Source organism: Lissotriton vulgaris, chromosome 1_1, assembly GCF_964263255.1.
Source record: "Lissotriton vulgaris chromosome 1_1, aLisVul1.2, whole genome shotgun sequence".
Lineage (NCBI taxonomy): Eukaryota > Metazoa > Chordata > Amphibia > Caudata > Salamandridae > Lissotriton > Lissotriton vulgaris.
In genome coordinates this window covers 95,963,853-95,982,033 of record NC_141685.1, presented here as the reverse complement: position 1 = coordinate 95,982,033, position 18,181 = coordinate 95,963,853, and the positions used below count along the sequence as shown (strand labels likewise).

Below are 18,181 nucleotides of genomic sequence, written 5' to 3'. Positions count from 1 at the left end.
GCTACGTGGCCCTTGTGTTGAGCGAGGCGCTACGGGGTCGAAGGACCTGGAGGTGGTGGGGGTGCAATGAGTAGAAGGGTGAGAGCCTGAGCTGACGGTGAGTGAGCGGGGGACCTGGGGGTGATGGAGGAAAGCGCACAAGGGTGGAGGGGAGAGGGGGCGCTACATGTCCATACTGCTGAGCACGGCACCAGAGGGGTGGAAGGACCTGGGGGCGATGGTGGGGTGAGGGTGTGAGAGGTTGAGCTGACAGTAATGGTGATTTGAGGGGTTACCCACTGGGCTGACTGAGGGCCCGGGATGAGGGAGGGGAGTCCCGTGAGACATCGGGAGCTCTGTTTACAATGAGGATTGGAGTCATGTGGGTGTGGGCAGGGGGTTGCGTAGCTCCTAGTGTGCGCTCGTGCCAGAGTCACAAAAGTGCCAGAGAATGGAACAAGGTTCTGGAGAAATGTTTTTATAATTAACACATGCATAGCGCCCATTGCTTAATTTGTGAATATGCCCCCAGCCCAAAGGGTTTGTCAGAAGGCCTCAGCCGACGCGGGCCTGTCTGCTTCTTGTGAACAGCACTTGTGCAGCTGACTTTCTGCCCTGATTCCTCACCTTGACAAACATCGTCGACCAGCACTCTTTCCACCTTCCGCAGGGATTCGCTGTCTCATGCAAATACTTTGAGATTTGTTTTTGTCGCTTACCAAGTAATCCGCACAAACCTGTAATTACAGCGCAGTTAGCTGGCGCTCGTTTACCGGGGAGTCCCCAGGGCTGGCTGCGATGAAAACACAGGCCCGGGCTATTTATTGCCGGAGTAAATGAGAAATATATCATTTACCGCGCTCCCAAGTGCCCCGACGTACCTTGGGTGCGAGACCTAAAAAAGCATTTGCAATGCAATTGCGATGGAGATGATCAACATTCAGCACATAGTTGGTCCATGGTCCCTACTGAAGATATACAGGCATACTTCCACATTCATCAAGTGCCTATTTCTATATAGATGCACTGTCTAATTTTTAACATAATTGGATAACAGTTGCTACATCGTAAGGACAGACCAAAAGAGTAACATCAATGTAATTGTTGTCACATAGTTTCACAGTTAAAACGTAATCATTATTTTCATGGCTGAAGAATTTGTGTCCTCATTAGTTCTACATCAGGGCTTCAAAGGTAAATGTCATGCACTGCAAGGGTTAACCCAGACAGCTGCAGCTCTCATTCTCCTGCTTTCACTATTGCTTTTCTACACAGTCCTCTAGCCACTGTCACAGAACAATTAATGATGCATAAAATGACAACAACCACAGCCAGCTCTGAAGAATCTTCATTTTGTGCTTGTTAAATTGTTTTGAGTGTGTTGGGTTTATATGTTTTAAAATTAGCTGAAAATAGACTTGTTAGTCCAAGCATTTTTCATGGTGTTGCTTTTACAGGTAGCATGGTCCGGTGTTCTTGGATTTCTTTCGTTAAAACTCTCTCACAGAATAAAAACCAACAAAGTTTCTTTACTTTTAGTACACTTTGTGCTAGTCTCCCAATGGGTTTCGTGATATTTCATGTTTTTCCTAGCTGTAGGGAAATAAACAATAGCACAGAATAGACATGTTCATTGATGGTGATGGAGTGCTCGCTGATTTTATTTTAGGTTTGAAGACTGACAAGAGCTTTTTGCACGTTCACTGCCATGATATGGTTTTTCTCCAGTGTGTGTTCGCTGATGTCCATGTAGGGCTGATAAGCGACAAAATCTCTTCCCACATTCTTTGCACTGGAATGGTTATTCCCCAGTGTGTGTTTTCTGATGCTGCTTTAGCTGCCATAAGTTATAAAAACTCTTCAGACATTCATTGCACTGGAATGGTTTTTCCCCTGTGTGTGTTTGGTGATGATACGTTAATCCTGAAGAGGATCTAAAACTACTTCCACATTCACTGCAATGGTATGGTTTTTTCCCCTGTGTGTGTTTTCTGATGCCGTTTGAAGTTTGTTAATTGACTAAAGCTCTTCAGACATTTACTGCAATTATATGGTTTTTCCCCTGTGTGTGTTTTCTGATGCCGTTTTAAGTTTGTTAATCGACTAAAACGCTTCTGACATTCACTGCAATTATATGGTTTTTCTCCGGTGTGTGTTCCCTGATGCAGTTTTAGGTGTGATAATTGATTAAAGCGCTTCAGACATTCACTGCAATGATATGGTTTTTCTCCAGTGTGTTGTCTCTGATGCCGTTTTAGGCCTGATAATAGACTGAAGCTCTTCAGACATTCACTGCAAGGATATGGTTTTTCTCCAGTGTGTGTTCTCTGATGCTGTTTTAGGTGTGATAATAGACTGAAGCTCTTCAGACATTCACTGCAAGGATATGGTTTTTCTCCAGTGTGTGTTCTCTGATGCCGTTTTAGTTCTGATAATAGACTGAAGCTCTTCAGACATTCACTGCAAGGATATGGTTTTTCTCCAGTGTGTGTTCTCTGATGCCGTTTTAGGTATGATAATAGACTGAAGCTCTTCAGACATTCACTGCAAGGATATGGTTTTTCTCCAGTGTGTGTTCTCTGATGCTGTTTTAGGTGTGATAATAGACTGAAGCTCTTCAGACATTCACTGCAAGGATATGGTTTTTCTCCAGTGTGTGTTCTCTGATGCCGTTCTAGGTCTGATAATAGACTGAAGCTCTTCAGACATTCACTGCAAGGATATGGTTTTTTTCCAGTGTGTGTTCTCTGATGCTGTTTTAGGTCTGATAATAGACTGAAGCTCTTCAGACATTCACTGCAAGGATATGGTTTTTCTCCAGTGTGTGTTCTCTGATGCAGTTTTAGGCCTGATAATAGTCTGAAGCCCTTCAGACATTTACTGCAAGGATATGTTTTTTTTCCAGTGTGTGTTCTCTGATGCTGTTTTAGGTCTGATAAATATATAAAGCTCTTCCCACATTCATTGCACTTGAATGTTTTTCCCCATTGTGTGTTCGCTGATGACTCATGACTTCTGTAAAACTACTTCCACATTCACTGCAATGATATGGTTTTCCCCTGTGTGTGTTCTCTGATGCAGTTTTGGGCTTGGTAAATATACTCTGTGTTTTATATAGCAGAACCCCCATTTCCTTTAACTTTCATTTAACTGTGCTTTTCGCTGATTGCTATGGAATGGCCTGAAAGAGTTTAAAATACACCTCTAGCTCTGACTGGTGGTCTGATGTCACTTTAGGAAGCAGAGTAATGCAGTAACCACCTCATGATCAGAGCTGGTATTGGATATGTTTACACAAGAAGTGGTTGATCAGTGTTGCCTTCATTTTCTAGAGGTAATTTCTCCAACTTGAGGCACAGAGTTGCACAGCTGAGACTCGTAGAACCACCGAATTGCCCTTGACGGTACTTCCAAGATCTTTCAGTTTATGTTCAGGTTCGGCTGCCTCTGAGGGCACTTATGTTATCCTGAATACTGAAACTCAATGTTTCGGACTTTGCTTTTGCAGATTTACAGTATTATCTTCATTATTCCTAAACATTTTGTGCAATCAAGGATTGTTTTCTGTTGGATGTAAAGAGATTTAAATTACTTATATGGAAAATACCGGAATATACATATACAATTTTTAGTTGATTGTAAAAGCATCTCATTTATTGCTATTGTTGAAACTTATCAAGACATATTTAAGACACATTTAGCCATACAGAGATATTTGCATAAAAGTTTCTTTGAAAATGCCACAATGTTATTTATTTCAGCAAAGGTGTTCATAGAGTAACTTTGCAAAAAAGGGCACTCACATTGCACACATTAAAACAAAAACAGCTCTTGGAGTAAAAGATGGATCAGGAACACTCAAGACAGGAAGTTGTGCCATACATCAAATCCTATTGTTCACAGAGGTGCCTTGCTCCATTCACTACTAACTCTTTTTTCAGGAGGATTCCCCTGGCTGTTGTCTCAAGGCCTGGTTATTGGGGGCCTTTTGTGCGCTCATTGTGTTTGGGGCACTTGTGGCATAAAGGGGCTCTATCTGGGCCTTGTAGGCCCTGCATCATGTATCGATCCTCTCCCCATATAAAGTCCCTGCCCAATCTAAAATGGCGGCGTCTCTAAGACTCTAGGAATATAGATATCGACATAGGATTTAGCATGTCCTTCTTATGTACATGAAAGAAGGACTATCATGTTCTATAGCTTCAAAGTATTTCCACGGTGGCGGCCATCTTAGAATGATGTTGTTTACTAATTCTGCTTAGATTTCCAGACTGGCTCGGTCTACCGAATTTCCAAGTGCATCCTAGGCGACTGTTCATCCTATCCCCCCTATTCCTCTAATCTGGATTCTAATTTCCTAATTGCATAATCTAGTTTGAGCTAATGTATTTCAACTTCCCCTTTTTTATTTTTCGCAGCTGAGCCCTCTCCTCAGGATTTTTTGTTTTCCACCTAGTAATCACATGCACATAACGCTGGATAGCCTAAAACAGAGAGAGTTGAGGTTCCGTGACGATTTGAACCCGTGTTTTCAATATTGTCGGAAATACATAATATTGGTATCAGCGAACCGCAAATGATCCATTTAGCATATCCTGGTGTTTTCGCTACGCTACGAGCAAGAGTACTCCTGTTACCAACACATTTCTGATCTACCCATGGCATCCATCTTAGATCATGGCAGCCATTTTGTGTTTCTTGCCCTCACATAAGCAATAACCTCTGATCACTTCATTTCAATCAAGGACACGTAGCCTTAGCCGGAGATTCACCTCTTTAAGTGACACGTACACCTTGGAACAGAACATGCTGTAGCTGCATGACTCGACAAAGACTGCCTCCTCTGCCCGAGGCCAGCCCTACCAAACTGGTTCTCGTGTCCATTGTCCCGATCATGATTAGGCGGCCGAAGCCGGTAGCCTTGCCCATTTACAACCCACAAACATCCCTTATCCCACTTTTCTATCTTCCACACCTGGCTCTGTTCCTTTCTTTCTGAATCTTTATTAGGGGGAGGTAACAAAATTTACGATGAGGCGGTCCGGCTCTTGAATGCAATATTGACAAGGGATTGTGATGAACTAGTGGGAACCCCTCTTCGTAATGTTTGGCCTCAGATATTATCGACGGTTCCTGTGTAACGCCAAATATTTATTGTTTTAGACACAAAGGTTTTGGGAATGTATTACATGTAAAGAATTTGCCCCCAGCTTAAAATTCAGTATATAAGGAGCAACCCTCTTTGTACAAATCGAACAGGCTCCTAGATTCTGCCCGTGTGTAGTATCTGTGACTTCTGTGTCCCTGCAGTAATAAACCTTTGGTCTTTGACGCCACCATTGAGAAGCCCATGTTTCTGTTCATTTGTGCACCAAGGCAGGTGGAACTCCGGGGTCTTCGGGTGTTGTTCCCTGACACCTCTGGACGGAACCAAAAAGTCCAGAACTCCAATTGGCGCCCAACGTGGGGCGACGTCATTCGGTACCGGTCCAAAAGCCTGAAGAGTTCGAGAAGCTTCGTGTGAAGATTCCTGAGGGAGGCGCCCCACTTCATCGATCCCGGCATATCGCAAAAGTGGCCCGAAGTTCTCTTCCACGAGGGTTCCCGTTCAGGACGGCTGCAGTGGGCCGTTGCCTTGACCGTCGCCCTGTCTTGGACCCGAGGTGCAGTCCTTAGTACAGCGAAACGTGACGGGTTTCTCCTTGGTGACGTCTTCAGTGCCTCAGTTAAGTATTTAGTGGTTGCTAGTTGGTTACTTCGTGAGGGTTGTTAAAATCCTTTTTGGTTCTTGGTTTGGTTTGGTTTCGTAAGATTATCACTGGTTGTTCTGGTTACGATAATCTATTTGGTTTAGTTTGGGTATCGATACATCAGTTCGCTTTTGGTAGGCCTAAGTTCTTGGTTCAGGTGCACATATCTGTTTCGTGTTTTGTTTGTTCTGTGTTCCGGATTGCAAAATGGTAAGTCGGAGAAATTGTATGTTGTCTTGTTTTGGTTGCAATAGCGATTCACGATTGGAGGACTCATGTCTGGTTCCTCCGATTGGGACTCCCTTATATGACTTGTACTGTAAACATGGTGTGGGTCCTATATCTTATACTGAGGTGTGGGTCCGATATACGAAAAAAGATGGTGTCCTTAGTTGGCCACTGCATGGTAGTTTTGAACCCGAAATCCTTTATAATTTAGAAGCGAAATTGTTTAGGAAGAAAGCCCGGCCGGCAATGTTTGATTCTTTCCGTTACTGGCGAAAAGAATCTAAACAGAGAGAGATTAAAAGATTGAAGAAGGAACAGAAAGAGCAAGAAGAGTTGACTCTAGAGCAAGCGGCTAAACAGCTGCAAGTCAACGAGTCTGAGAAGGCCATAGAGGTGGCCATTAGAGAGCATAATTTAGCGATCGACAAGTGCTATCCTGCCTTGCCATCGAAAACAGCTAAGATACTGGAGGACCCCGAAAACGATCCTCTGTTGTCTTATTTGTTAAGGTCACCTCCACCGTATGCACAAGGTGCTACGGCTCCACCTTTACCGAATGTTCAACTGCCGGTTGCTGGACAACCTGGTATTCCTGCTCCTGCCCCTCAGAATCAAGCTCCTGTACCTCCTGTGGTCAATGTGAATGTTCCTACGGCACCACCTCCTCTTCCTGCTGGGTTGCCGACTTCTATACCTGTATCTGTCTCGCTTACACCTACTGTTCCACAAACTATCTTCCTCGATACTCCTACTGTCCCGCTATCTGTTCCTACCTCTACTGTATTCTCTGCGTCTGCTAGTGTGTTGACTCCACTTTCTGTTCGTCGAAGAATCACTGATTCTGTTTCTAGCATTCTGTCTCCTTTCTATAAAACTTTAATCAAGACTCCTACTTCTGACTCTGTTCAAAGACGTAGCCAGCTTCCGAGTACTGAGGAACGGGGCATTTTAGATTCCACGGCTCTCAGATGGATTTCGAAGAGTAGGAGATACAGTACGAGAGATGTGCTAGATACATTTGTGCAATGGAAGGAACCAACGCAACGGTATGTCTTTGATGAGATGTGCTCGCTGTTACGTGAGGAAGTAGAAGAAGATGATGTTGAATCGAATCTAGAAGACTTAATTAAGGTTCAGAAAGAGTTTGCTGCAGGAATGATAGTAGGTCAAAATATAGAAGAAGCGATGGAACTGATTTTAAGTTATAGAAATGATCCATCACTTCGTTCACCAAGAGATTTAGAGAAAAGTAAGACGAAACTAAGTCGCCAATATCCAATGAGGGAGGTTCCTCCAATTTGGCGCGAAGCTGTACAAGCTGATAATGCCAATGGTATTGTAGCTGCTCCGGCCCAATTCCAAAGAGTGTGGATACACATTCCATGGAAACGAGCCGAAGTGCTAGCAGTGAAGCAGGCCTTGCCAGACCCGCGTAAGAACCCTGCTGGATACTATAAAGAACTAACGCAGACAGTTGAGGCTTGTATAATGAACTTAGCGGACATTGACATGTTATTTGGAAATGTAGTTCCGCAACCAATTTGGGTTAAAATTCGTAAAGAAAATCATCCAGTTGCCCTAGGTGGTGATTGGGCAGCTATCATTGCAGCGGATGGTCAGCAAATAGGTGGTGCAAAACCCGAACCCCTAATTGCTAATCTTCCAGGTAGGATAATCGACTTAATGAAGACTCTGATGCCCGCATTGCGTGTTAATTGGGACAAGTTGTCCGCATGCAGGCAAAAGAAAGACGAAAGTGTCTCCGACTTTTTCACGAGGTTCGAAGAGACTTTTGTGGATCATAGTGGTCAGGATATGAGCACAGAAGGAGGACAGAGACTGTTTGTGGATAAGTTCGTGCATAATTTGTTACCTGAGTTATGCAATAAATTAAAAGATTCCGAGAGTGCGTGGGCTGTCTCTACAACTACGCAAATACTTGCAACTGCACAGTATTATGAAAATAGGGATAAAGAGGAGAAAGAAAAATCAGATAAGAAAACGAAAGACTTAAAGACTAAAGTTCTCTTGCAACAGGCGTATCCGCCTCGCACGAATCAGACTAATACGCAACAGGGCTCGTATCAAAGGACAGATTATAGTTCACCTAGGCCTCAATATCAGTGGAACCAGTGTGCGTACTGTAAGAAAGAGGGTCACTACAAAAATGAGTGTCCGATCTTAGCGCAAAATAATGCAGCAGCAGCTCAGAGAGGTCGTGGTGGTTTTGTGCAGAATTCTAGAGGTCGAGGGCGAGGTGCTATGCCTCCACAGACGAATGATCGTCCTTCCAATCACTTTGATCAACGAAATGGACAGTCTGCCCAGCAAAATAGATCTCAACAGTATCTTGTTGAAGACTATTGTGAAGTGGATGAGGAATTTCAGCAAAATGGGTACTAGGACAGCCATGGACAGAGAGAGGGAGTAGTATCAGTTCCAGTGGATCAGAGTGGGCCTTATGTCGCAGTAGCAACATCAGGTGTAGTCGAACCGTTTCTGTTGGATACTGGTGCAGCAAAAAGTTCTATCATTCATGCGAAACTCCCTGGCGCACCTTTGTCCGGCTCAACAAATGTTTCTGTAGGTTTTTCAGGCGCCCCTGTTTACAACCCCATATCTGGTCCTTTGTCTATTTCTGTTGGACCGTGTCAATTGAAAGCACCCCTGATTTTGACGACGGGTTGTAATGAAAATCTGCTTGGTTTAGACTTGTTAAAACGACTATATGCGACATTGTACTGTTCTCCGGAAGGAGTACAGCTTACATTGGGCAAAAGAATCACCTCTCCGATGTACTTGTCAATGGATGCACTCCCGTCAGAGCTGCGTTCACTCCCTGATTCTCTTTGGGCGACTGGTCCTAATGATGTAGGCCTTTTAGAAATACCACCATATGTAGTCACTTTGAAAGCAAATGTAAAATTTCCACGAATTCCTCAATATAAAATATCTAGTGAAGGTGAACGAGCACTTTTATTGATTGTACAAGATTTGATTAAGAAAGGTGTGGTTGAAGAAACTAGAGGAAATGTCTGTAACAGCCCTGTATTACCGATCTTGAAACAAACTGATCCTACAAAGCCTCCAGTGTATAGGTTTGTCATCGACCTCAGAGAAGTTAATAAGATTGTGGTCCCTCAGTTTCCTGTAGTTCCAGACATTACTGCCTTGTTAACATTGATTCCTGCTACAGCTACTTGGTTTTCAGTCATCGACTTGAAGAATGCCTTTTTCAGCATTCCGATAGCCGAAGAAAGCAGGGATATTTTCGGCTTCTGTCTAGGAGGTCGAAGTTTCAGATTTAAACGCGCTCCACAAGGCTATTGTGAGAGCCCATCTATTTACAGTCAAGCATTAAAAAGTCAGTTAGATTCCTTTGTCCTTCCTCCAGGTTCTGCTCTAGTGCAGTATGTAGACGATCTTCTAGTGGCTGCTGATGACAAGGAAACTTGCAAAGCAGCTACGATTTCATTATTGCATCATTTGTCTAATTTGAATCATAAGGTATCACCTTCGAAAATGCAATACTGCTGCCAAGAAGTGACCTACCTAGGTCATCTCTTGTCAAAGGAGGGAAGGAAGTTGACCCCAGAGAGAATAAAAGCAATTACGCAGTTGAGTGTTCCTCGCACGCAGAGAGAAGTGCGTGCCTTTTTAGGTATTACCTCTTACTGTAGGCAGTGGATCCCAAATTTTTCTCTTTTAGCAAAACCATTGGTAGCTTTGACTGGGAAAAATGTTCCGAGTCCGGTGCCATGGTCTGATGAATGTCAGGAGAGCTTTTCTGAGTTACGAAATGCACTGTGTTCAGCTCCTGTATTAGGTACACCTGATTATAGCAAGCCATTCACGCTCTACGTTCACGAGAGAGAAGGTTGCGCGTTGAGTGTTCTGACACAGACATTTGGTGATAAACAACGCCCTTGTGCGTATTTTTCATCAACATTAGATCCGGTAGCTAGAGCGTTACCTAGTTGTTTGAGAGCTACAGCGGCAGCTGCGGCTTCCATTCGACAATCTGCTGGTTTGGTGATGAACAACATGTTAGTGGTTATGGTTCCTCATGCTGTGGACACACTCATGAATCGAACTAAGACACAACACCTTACCAGTGCGAGATTATCTGGTTATGAGCTGACATTATTAGCGAGTCACATTCAGATCAAAAGATGCAATGTATTGAATCCAGCAACGTTGTTGCCGGCTAATCAAGAGTCGAGTGATTCCGAGCCCCATGATTGTTGTTTTAGAACGGAGGAAGAGACAAAAGGACGTATTGATTTAAAAGACACTCCATTGTCAGATCCAGATGGCACGCTGTATGTGGATGGGTCATGCTTTAAATTGGAGAATGGTGATGTGACTGCTGCCTATGCGGTAACGACTCTAAGAACGATTGTGGAGACTGCAAGAGTGAGTCAGAATTCTGCCCAAGCTGCAGAATTAATAGCTCTAACAAGAGCATGTGTTTTAGCTAAGGGAAAGAGAGTGAATGTGTTTACAGATAGTCAGTACGCATTTGGCGTGGCCCATAGTTTTGGCCGTTTGTGGAAAGAAAGAGGTTTCATTACGTCCCATGGGACTAAGATTCAACATGGTCAGCTAGTTAACGATCTGTTGGAATCTCTAACCTTGCCGACTGAAGTTGCGATTGTGAAGTGCAGTGCTCATAAAGCAATCACGGATGATGTTGGTCGTGGGAATGCTTTTGCTGATGAGACCGCTAAACAGACAGCTAGAGACATGATGAGCAGAATGTATGTTGCTACGTCTACAAGATGGATTTCTGAGTCTGGAATGTGTGAGGATACAATGGAAAGTGTGAAAGAGATTCAGAAAGAGGCAACTGAGGAGGAAAAACGTGTATGGAGAGAAAGTACGGGCAAGTTGGATTCGAGTGGGTGTTGGATTGATTTGTCAGAACAACAGCGTTGGATGTTGCCTAATGCGTATGTGCTTGCAGTGGTGACGATGGCGCATGGAGTAGCGCATATAAGTTCTAAAGGAATCTGTAAGATGTTGGCTCCAGTCTGGAAGAATGATGGGATCAGTAAATGTGCAGAGAGAGTGGTGAAAAATTGTATGGTATGCCTGATGCATAATCCTGGCAAGGGAACTCCAACTCCTGCTGGTCACTTCGCTCCTCCTTCCTGCCCCTTTGAAGTGATTCAGTTAGACTTCATTCACATGGATCGGTGTAATAATTTGAAATACGTCCTGGTGGTAGTCTGTGCTTTTTCCAGATGGATCGAAGCATATCCACTAAAGGACAATACTGCCCTATCAACTGCCAAAATTCTTCTCAAAGAATATTTCCCTAGGTTCGGAATGCCACGGATTGTATGGTCAGATAACGGAAGTGAGTTTATAGGGAAAGTTATGCAGAGTGTGTGCGCCGGTCTGGGCATAAAACAGAAGTTCCACAGTGCGAACCATCCCCAGTCTGCTGGTTTAGTTGAGGGTTACAATGGCACCCTCAAACTAAAACTAGCCAAAATACAAGCATCCACGGGTTTGTCCTGGCCAGACGCACTACCCTTGGCTTTGTTATCAACGAGAGCAACTGTACATTCTAGAGTAGGGCTTAGTCCCTATGAGATTGTCTTTGGCCGCCCGGCAAATGTGTGGGGTGTGCCTAGGCCAAAGGAGTTTTGTTCTCTAGAATATCCTATGTTGATCGACTACCTTTACGACTTGACTGCTAAATTGAGTCTTATTCACCAACAGGTTTTCGATGCATTGCCAAAGCCTCCGGAGAGTCCAGGGCATCAGCTGAAACCCGGCGATCAAGTCGTGATCAGAAACTTCGCGAGGACAAAGAACCTTCAACCCAAGTTTGTAGGCCCCTTCCAGGTCCTGCTTGCAACGAGAACCGCAGTTCGTGTAGCTGGTCGCAAGCACTGGGTACATGCGTTTCATGTCAAACGCGTACCTTTGCCACTTCCTTACGACGACTGGGTGAAGAAGGGAATTGGTGCCTCCGAATTTGAAAAAACGCCAAAGTTCATCCCTTTCAGCGATGCCAAATTGATTACCGACACTCCGAAATCTGACTCTCCTCCTGAAAAGACTCCTTTGAACTCTGAACATTTGTCCCCTGCATCAGAAAAAACTCTGTCATCTGCGAACTTGAACACTGCAACAACTACTAGTGATATGCTATTTGCCGATCAAACAATTCCTGCAAAGCAAAGATACAATTTACGATCTCGTAATATGGACAAATAAAGCAGGCAACTGCCCATTGTGATATTTTGACATTTTGAACTTTTGCCTTCAGCCAGGAAGTTTGCTATTGTTTTATTGTTTTTAAAATTGCCCTGCCGTCTGGGTAGCCGTAGGGTCGTGGCTGTGTGCCTAGTTGAATCTGCGGGGGTCTGACACAAGGTCGATCTTTCTGTTGGTTCTGGGAACTCCCAGGGCTGATAGAGGCATTTTCATCTACGTACACATCATCAGTGGTCGCGAGCGGATTGTAGAAGATGGAGCTTCCTGAGCTGCAACGTGAGAATGTGATTTATGTTCGCAGAAACAGACTTTACAGAATTCTTCACAGCAAATGCTTTTTGATACAATGTGCCATTACGTTTTTGATTGTTTTGATAACGTTGGTGGCTGGAATCGTCTTTGGTATGAGTTTGATTTTTATGCCAGTAACCACAGTACCTCCCCTTGATCCTGCTACTTCTACTGTTTCTTCTATACACTCTTTTCATTCGTTTCCTGAACATGAGCAAGCTCGACGCTCAGAATTCATTAATAACACTTTTGTACAGCTCTTGCACCAACACCAACTGGTAGTTAACACTACAGACTGCTGGGTGTGTGGCTTGATACCCCACACTATGGATAAAGGTATTCCCTATCTGGTTTTGCCTTTCAGCTATAATGGATCATTTCAGGCCCTTCAAACCATCTTTGCTTATGCCCTTGAAACCTATCCTCCACGTCCACCACGTTCCACTAAATATAACTCTGCCAACAAAGCTTTAGTCCAGGGAATTATTGACATGATCAAGGACGTCAATAATACTCCATCTTACCCTAGAGACGAATTACGAGTATATTTAAGTTGGAATTCTTCAGAGTATCGCCTTAGTTTGGGAGAAAGCAAGCGTAAAAGCTCAACTCCAATCTGGGTCGTACCTCACCGAGGTCAGGTCTGTTTGCAAGGTAATGGGAGAAATCCGAGAGCTCAGCTAGGGAGGAGTGAGTGCGTAGAGACTTACGTGTTTCCGTCTAACTCTTCCCCTGCCTTTCTTACTGCTAGGGGTACCTACTTCATCTGTCGAGACAGAGCTTATACATGGTTGCCTGCTGACTTTTCAGGTTCATGTTATATTGCTCGATTGCTACCTCCAACATACACTACTTCATCTGACTACCACAAAACCAGAGTAGCAAGAGGTGTCTTCAGCAAGGAAGATACCGCTGGTCAGGAAGCTGGAGACTTCTTCAAAGGCTTCCTTCCGTTCTGGGGGCCTATGGCCAATAGTAGAAACATACGTCAGCTAACACGGGTAGTTGAATCTACTATTACCGAAACTGCTGGTGCCCTTAGCAATTTGACAGCTGAGCTTCAGGCGGATAGACTCATGACGTTGCAGAACCGTATGGTTCTAGACGTAATACTTGCAGATCGAGGTGGGGTATGCAGAATGATCCAATCGAGCTGCTGTGTCTTTATTCCTAATAATGCTCCAGCAGTCTATGAGGCGATCTCGAAGCTACACAAGATTTCCGACTCTATTCATGTAGACAAGGGAAACTGTGTGGTTTTGGACTCTGATATCAGTGTGGGGATGGAAGGTTCTAATGGTCATTGGTGTCATCTTAGTATTCCTCTTCTCATGCTGCCTGATTATCCAGTGTGGTCCTGCTCTGTGTAGTCTTTGTGCTGCAACCTGTTTTAGGAAACCACCTGCGTTTGGAGAAAAGGTGCGAGAAAGGATGATGATACAACAGCATGTCACTGACCTGATGAGCATAGAATTAGACTCTGACATAGACTGAGTGATTGCCTATGTAAGGGCAAAAGGAGGGTCTGAGGTTCCGTGACGATTTGAACCCGTGTTTTCAATATTGTCGGAAATACATAATATTGGTATCAGCGAACCGCAAATGATCCATTTAGCATATCCTGGTGTTTTCGCTACGCTACGAGCAAGAGTACTCCTGTTACCAACACATTTCTGATCTACCCATGGCATCCATCTTAGATCATGGCAGCCATTTTGTGTTTCTTGCCCTCACATAAGCAATAACCTCTGATCACTTCATTTCAATCAAGGACACGTAGCCTTAGCCGGAGATTCACCTCTTTAAGTGACACGTACACCTTGGAACAGAACATGCTGTAGCTGCATGACTCGACAAAGACTGCCTCCTCTGCCCGAGGCCAGCCCTACCAAACTGGTTCTCGTGTCCATTGTCCCGATCATGATTAGGCGGCCGAAGCCGGTAGCCTTGCCCATTTACAACCCACAAACATCCCTTATCCCACTTTTCTGTCTTCCACACCTGGCTCTGTTCCTTTCTTTCTGAATCTTTATTAGGGGGAGGTAACAAAATTTACGATGAGGCGGTCCGGCTCTTGAATGCAATATTGACAAGGGATTGTGATGAACTAGTGGGAACCCCTCTTCGTAATGTTTGGCCTCAGATATTATCGACGGTTCCTGTGTAACGCCAAATATTTATTGTTTTAGACACAAAGGTTTTGGGAATGTATTACATGTAAAGAATTTGCCCCCAGCTTAAAATTCAGTATATAAGGAGCAACCCTCTTTGTACAAATCGAACAGGCTCCTAGATTCTGCCCGTGTGTAGTATCTGTGACTTCTGTGTCCTTGCAGTAATAAACCTTTGGTCTTTGACGCCACCATCGAGAAGCCCGTGTTTCTGTTCATTTGTGCACCAAGGCAGGTGGAACTCCGGGGTCTTCGGGTGTTGTTCCCTGACACCTCTGGACGGAACCAAAAAGTCCAGAACTCCAGAGTACCTTCTTTCTTGACATCTTCTGTCATTATGCTGCTGTTTAATGGGCTGTCTTTGTAGAACGGAGTCATCGAACTTTCCTCCAGCCACCTCATGATTTGCCCCGTCCCTTCCTTCCTTCCTTCATCTGACCATACCCCTTCTCCTCATCTCCCCTCAGCTTCCCCCCACGTGAGCATTCAGTACCCCGGTCCCTCCCCTCTTTCCACTCTGAAAATGTGGTGCCCTTAGCCATGGATTACCTTTTTCTGCGTGAAGCAAGCACACAATGTTACTCTCATCTTGGTACAGTGGTAGTCTAAACGCTGAAAGATGCAATCTAAGATTGAGTGAAGTGTTATGGAGATTCTCTTCCTTGCTCGAACACCTCCAGCACCTGAGATCTTTAAGAATCATTTAAGAAACAAACGCATGCATAGCTCAAAAGCAAACTTCCTTAGGAAACTGCTAAACAATGCCAGGAATCGACCTAAAAACTGTTTGAACTCGTTAAATTGCAATCTAACAGGAAACCCAACCTACTTTCTGGGTCTTATCTGCAGCCTAACTGCGAAGAACTTGCCGCCTTCTTCCTGGGAAAGACAAACAAAATTGAAAGTGACTTAAAGACTGCATTGGATCTCCCCTCGAGGCTTTCACACGTCAGTCCCCAACCACCTGTGTGGCCTGAGCGTCCTACACACACCCCCAAAAATATTGCTGCATGGTGTTCATTCAAATCCTTTGATGAAACAACCATACTAAAAATCCTGTCAACACTTAAACCTTCAAAGCACTTCAGCGATCCGCTTCCTTCAAATCTCTTAATTGAGATTAAAACCTCTCTTCTCCCACCAAAATAGTAAATGATTCATTAATTCAAGGCAGCATACCAGACTACCTCAAGTCTGGACAGATAACTGCCGTTCTGAAAAAGCCCACAGCAGACCACACTGATCTACATATCTTCCGTCCTATGTCTAGCATCCCAACTCTTTCAAAGCTCCTCTAGAAATGTGCCCATACCCAGCTATGCAAACACAGAGCAATTTCAACTCTTAAATCAATACCAATCTGGATTCCTTCAGGGACGCAGCACTGAATCAGCCATGACTCACATAGCTGACGATGTTTTACACAATGCTTGTTCAAATTTAATCCTGCCTTTTAAGCGTCCTTGACACGTCATCAGCATTTGATGACTTCAAGTCAGTTGCTCAAGCCCTAGTGTTTTCCAGGCTGGACTATGGAAATGTAACCCTTTGCGGCCTTCCTAGGTCAAAGTTCCCCCCCTTAGGGCCTCCCTTAACTCATCTGCAAGGCTTATTACTGGATCTGAATGCAATAACCACATCACACCTTATTTGAAATCGCTAAACTGACTCCCTTACGAGGCACACATAAATTGTTAAATTGCCTGCATGACACACAAAGCCATACACTCCAACACCCCGAGGTACATTGCACAAAAACTGGAGCTGCCTGGTGACTCTAGAACCTCAAGAAGACTTACAATCGTGCCTACTCTGGCAATTGCCCGAGAATCTGGAATTCTCTACAATCTGAAATCCGAGTTAACTCTTCACCTGCATCTTTCAAAAGATACGTAAAAGTGCTTCTGATGAACACATTCTTGCTTTAGCTCACATGATACTGTTATTGCAATGGTTATTATTGTTTATTATTGCCTGCCTTACCTGTGTCTCTCACGGGCAGATCCTCCATTGGCGGGATGGAGCATCACTCCACTTCAATGCACCAGAGAAAACCCTCAGAGACTCAGGCTGGGGCAGGCCTGATGAGTGGCAGCAGTGGTGGGCTTCCTGTGCACTAGTTTGTAGTGCGCATGTCTCTTTGGATGGCCGTCTTGAGACCGAAGAGCCTGAAACCAAGAGCATGTGTGATAATTCCTCAGCAGCTTCTCCTCTATGAGGTAGAGCGGGTGCAGGCCCAGAAGTATTTTCAGATAAAGAGCTGGGTAATAGGACAATGGCTTCCAATAACACTGCACTGAGCCCCTCACTTCAGCCAATCTTCAATGACTGTTTGAAGAACAGGGCAACAGGAAGGTGTGTTAAATGCCGACCACTAACCTTTCACCAGTTGCACACTGGGACTGCATTGGTTAGATGGAATGCTGTGCTCCCGCAACCGCTCAAGTCATGCATGCGGGTGCTACAACTTGTTGCGAAGGGTTCCTTGAACCCTCAATTCCAATTCACACGGTTTAACTACACACACCACAGTTCTCCCCCCCCCTACTGTATCCAGCACATGTTTCCTGTTTCGAGACCAGAGTGCCCACACTGTGGCTGATGCCAGCTTCTAACATATGGTGTGGGAGTACCTCAAGCCATGACTACAGGTGTCATGGCTTGAAGTTACAGCCACTATAGCGGAACTCGCAGACCTTACATGGTCACCTACTCCTGAATCCTGACTGCTAGGCCTTCACCCTAAAGTAAAGAGGGGGCAAATACTTACACCAGTTTACAGACCTTGCATAAGTACTTTTCAAGAATATGACTCGTTAACGAGTCATTACATCGCGTGGCATTACAACGCGGTTGTTACAATAGCCGTTTTGTTACCACGCAATGCCATTACTATGCAAGTCATTACATCAGCTTGCAGTAGATGGCGCGCTAACATTAGAAATGTATAATTTACTACTCCAACTCCAGTCTTCGTAACAGTAGGGAAGGTGTTGGAATAGTAAACTATACTATTCCTTTTGTTAGAGCACCATCTACTGCAAGTCGTTGTAATGACCTGCCTTGTAATGGCATTGTGTGGTAACAGCGCGGTCGTTGTAACAACCACGTTGTAATGGTATCACAGTGTAATGACCGCGATGTAAAGGTCGTTTCCCACTTTACAAGCGCCAAATATAAATGTCTTGGAAAGCAGGCTCTGTGCTGAACACCAAGAGACAGCTGCATACTCTCCTGCACTGTGCAGGACTAGAGGCCAACACACTACACATGCTACTCACTGGAGGAGTGGGGAGAGTGGATGGGTGGGAACTGTGATATGTATATCCTTAGCATAGGAGCAAAAAACGATATTCGAACACAATGAAGGGAATATGTCCGGGACCTCATGAATGCATAACTTCTGTACAATTGTACCTAAGTATGATGTATATCATCCTGTTCATCTGATCTCTGTCCCCCTGTTGATCTAGCCACATGTGTTCCCTGCAGCATCCCCCTTACACCTACTTCCTTATAATTTATTATTTT

The 18,181-nt window shown here is 44.4% G+C and overlaps 2 protein-coding genes across 2 annotated transcripts in view; one reads left to right on the top strand and one right to left on the bottom strand.

The window, feature by feature from the left end:
- Nucleotides 1-18,181, top strand: part of LOC147737542 (uncharacterized) — a 532,291-nt gene that overhangs the window by 231,497 nt on the left and 282,613 nt on the right. The gene's annotated exons all lie outside the window — the stretch shown is intronic.
- LOC147737543 (uncharacterized) overlaps nt 1,558-18,181 on the bottom strand; it is a 125,034-nt gene continuing 108,410 nt past the window's right edge. The window contains 2 exon segments of the mRNA XM_086936202.1: nt 1,558-1,951; nt 1,953-2,956. Coding sequence (XP_086792328.1) covers nt 1,781-1,951; nt 1,953-2,956 — 1,175 coding nt within the window. The 3' untranslated portion in view covers nt 1,558-1,780.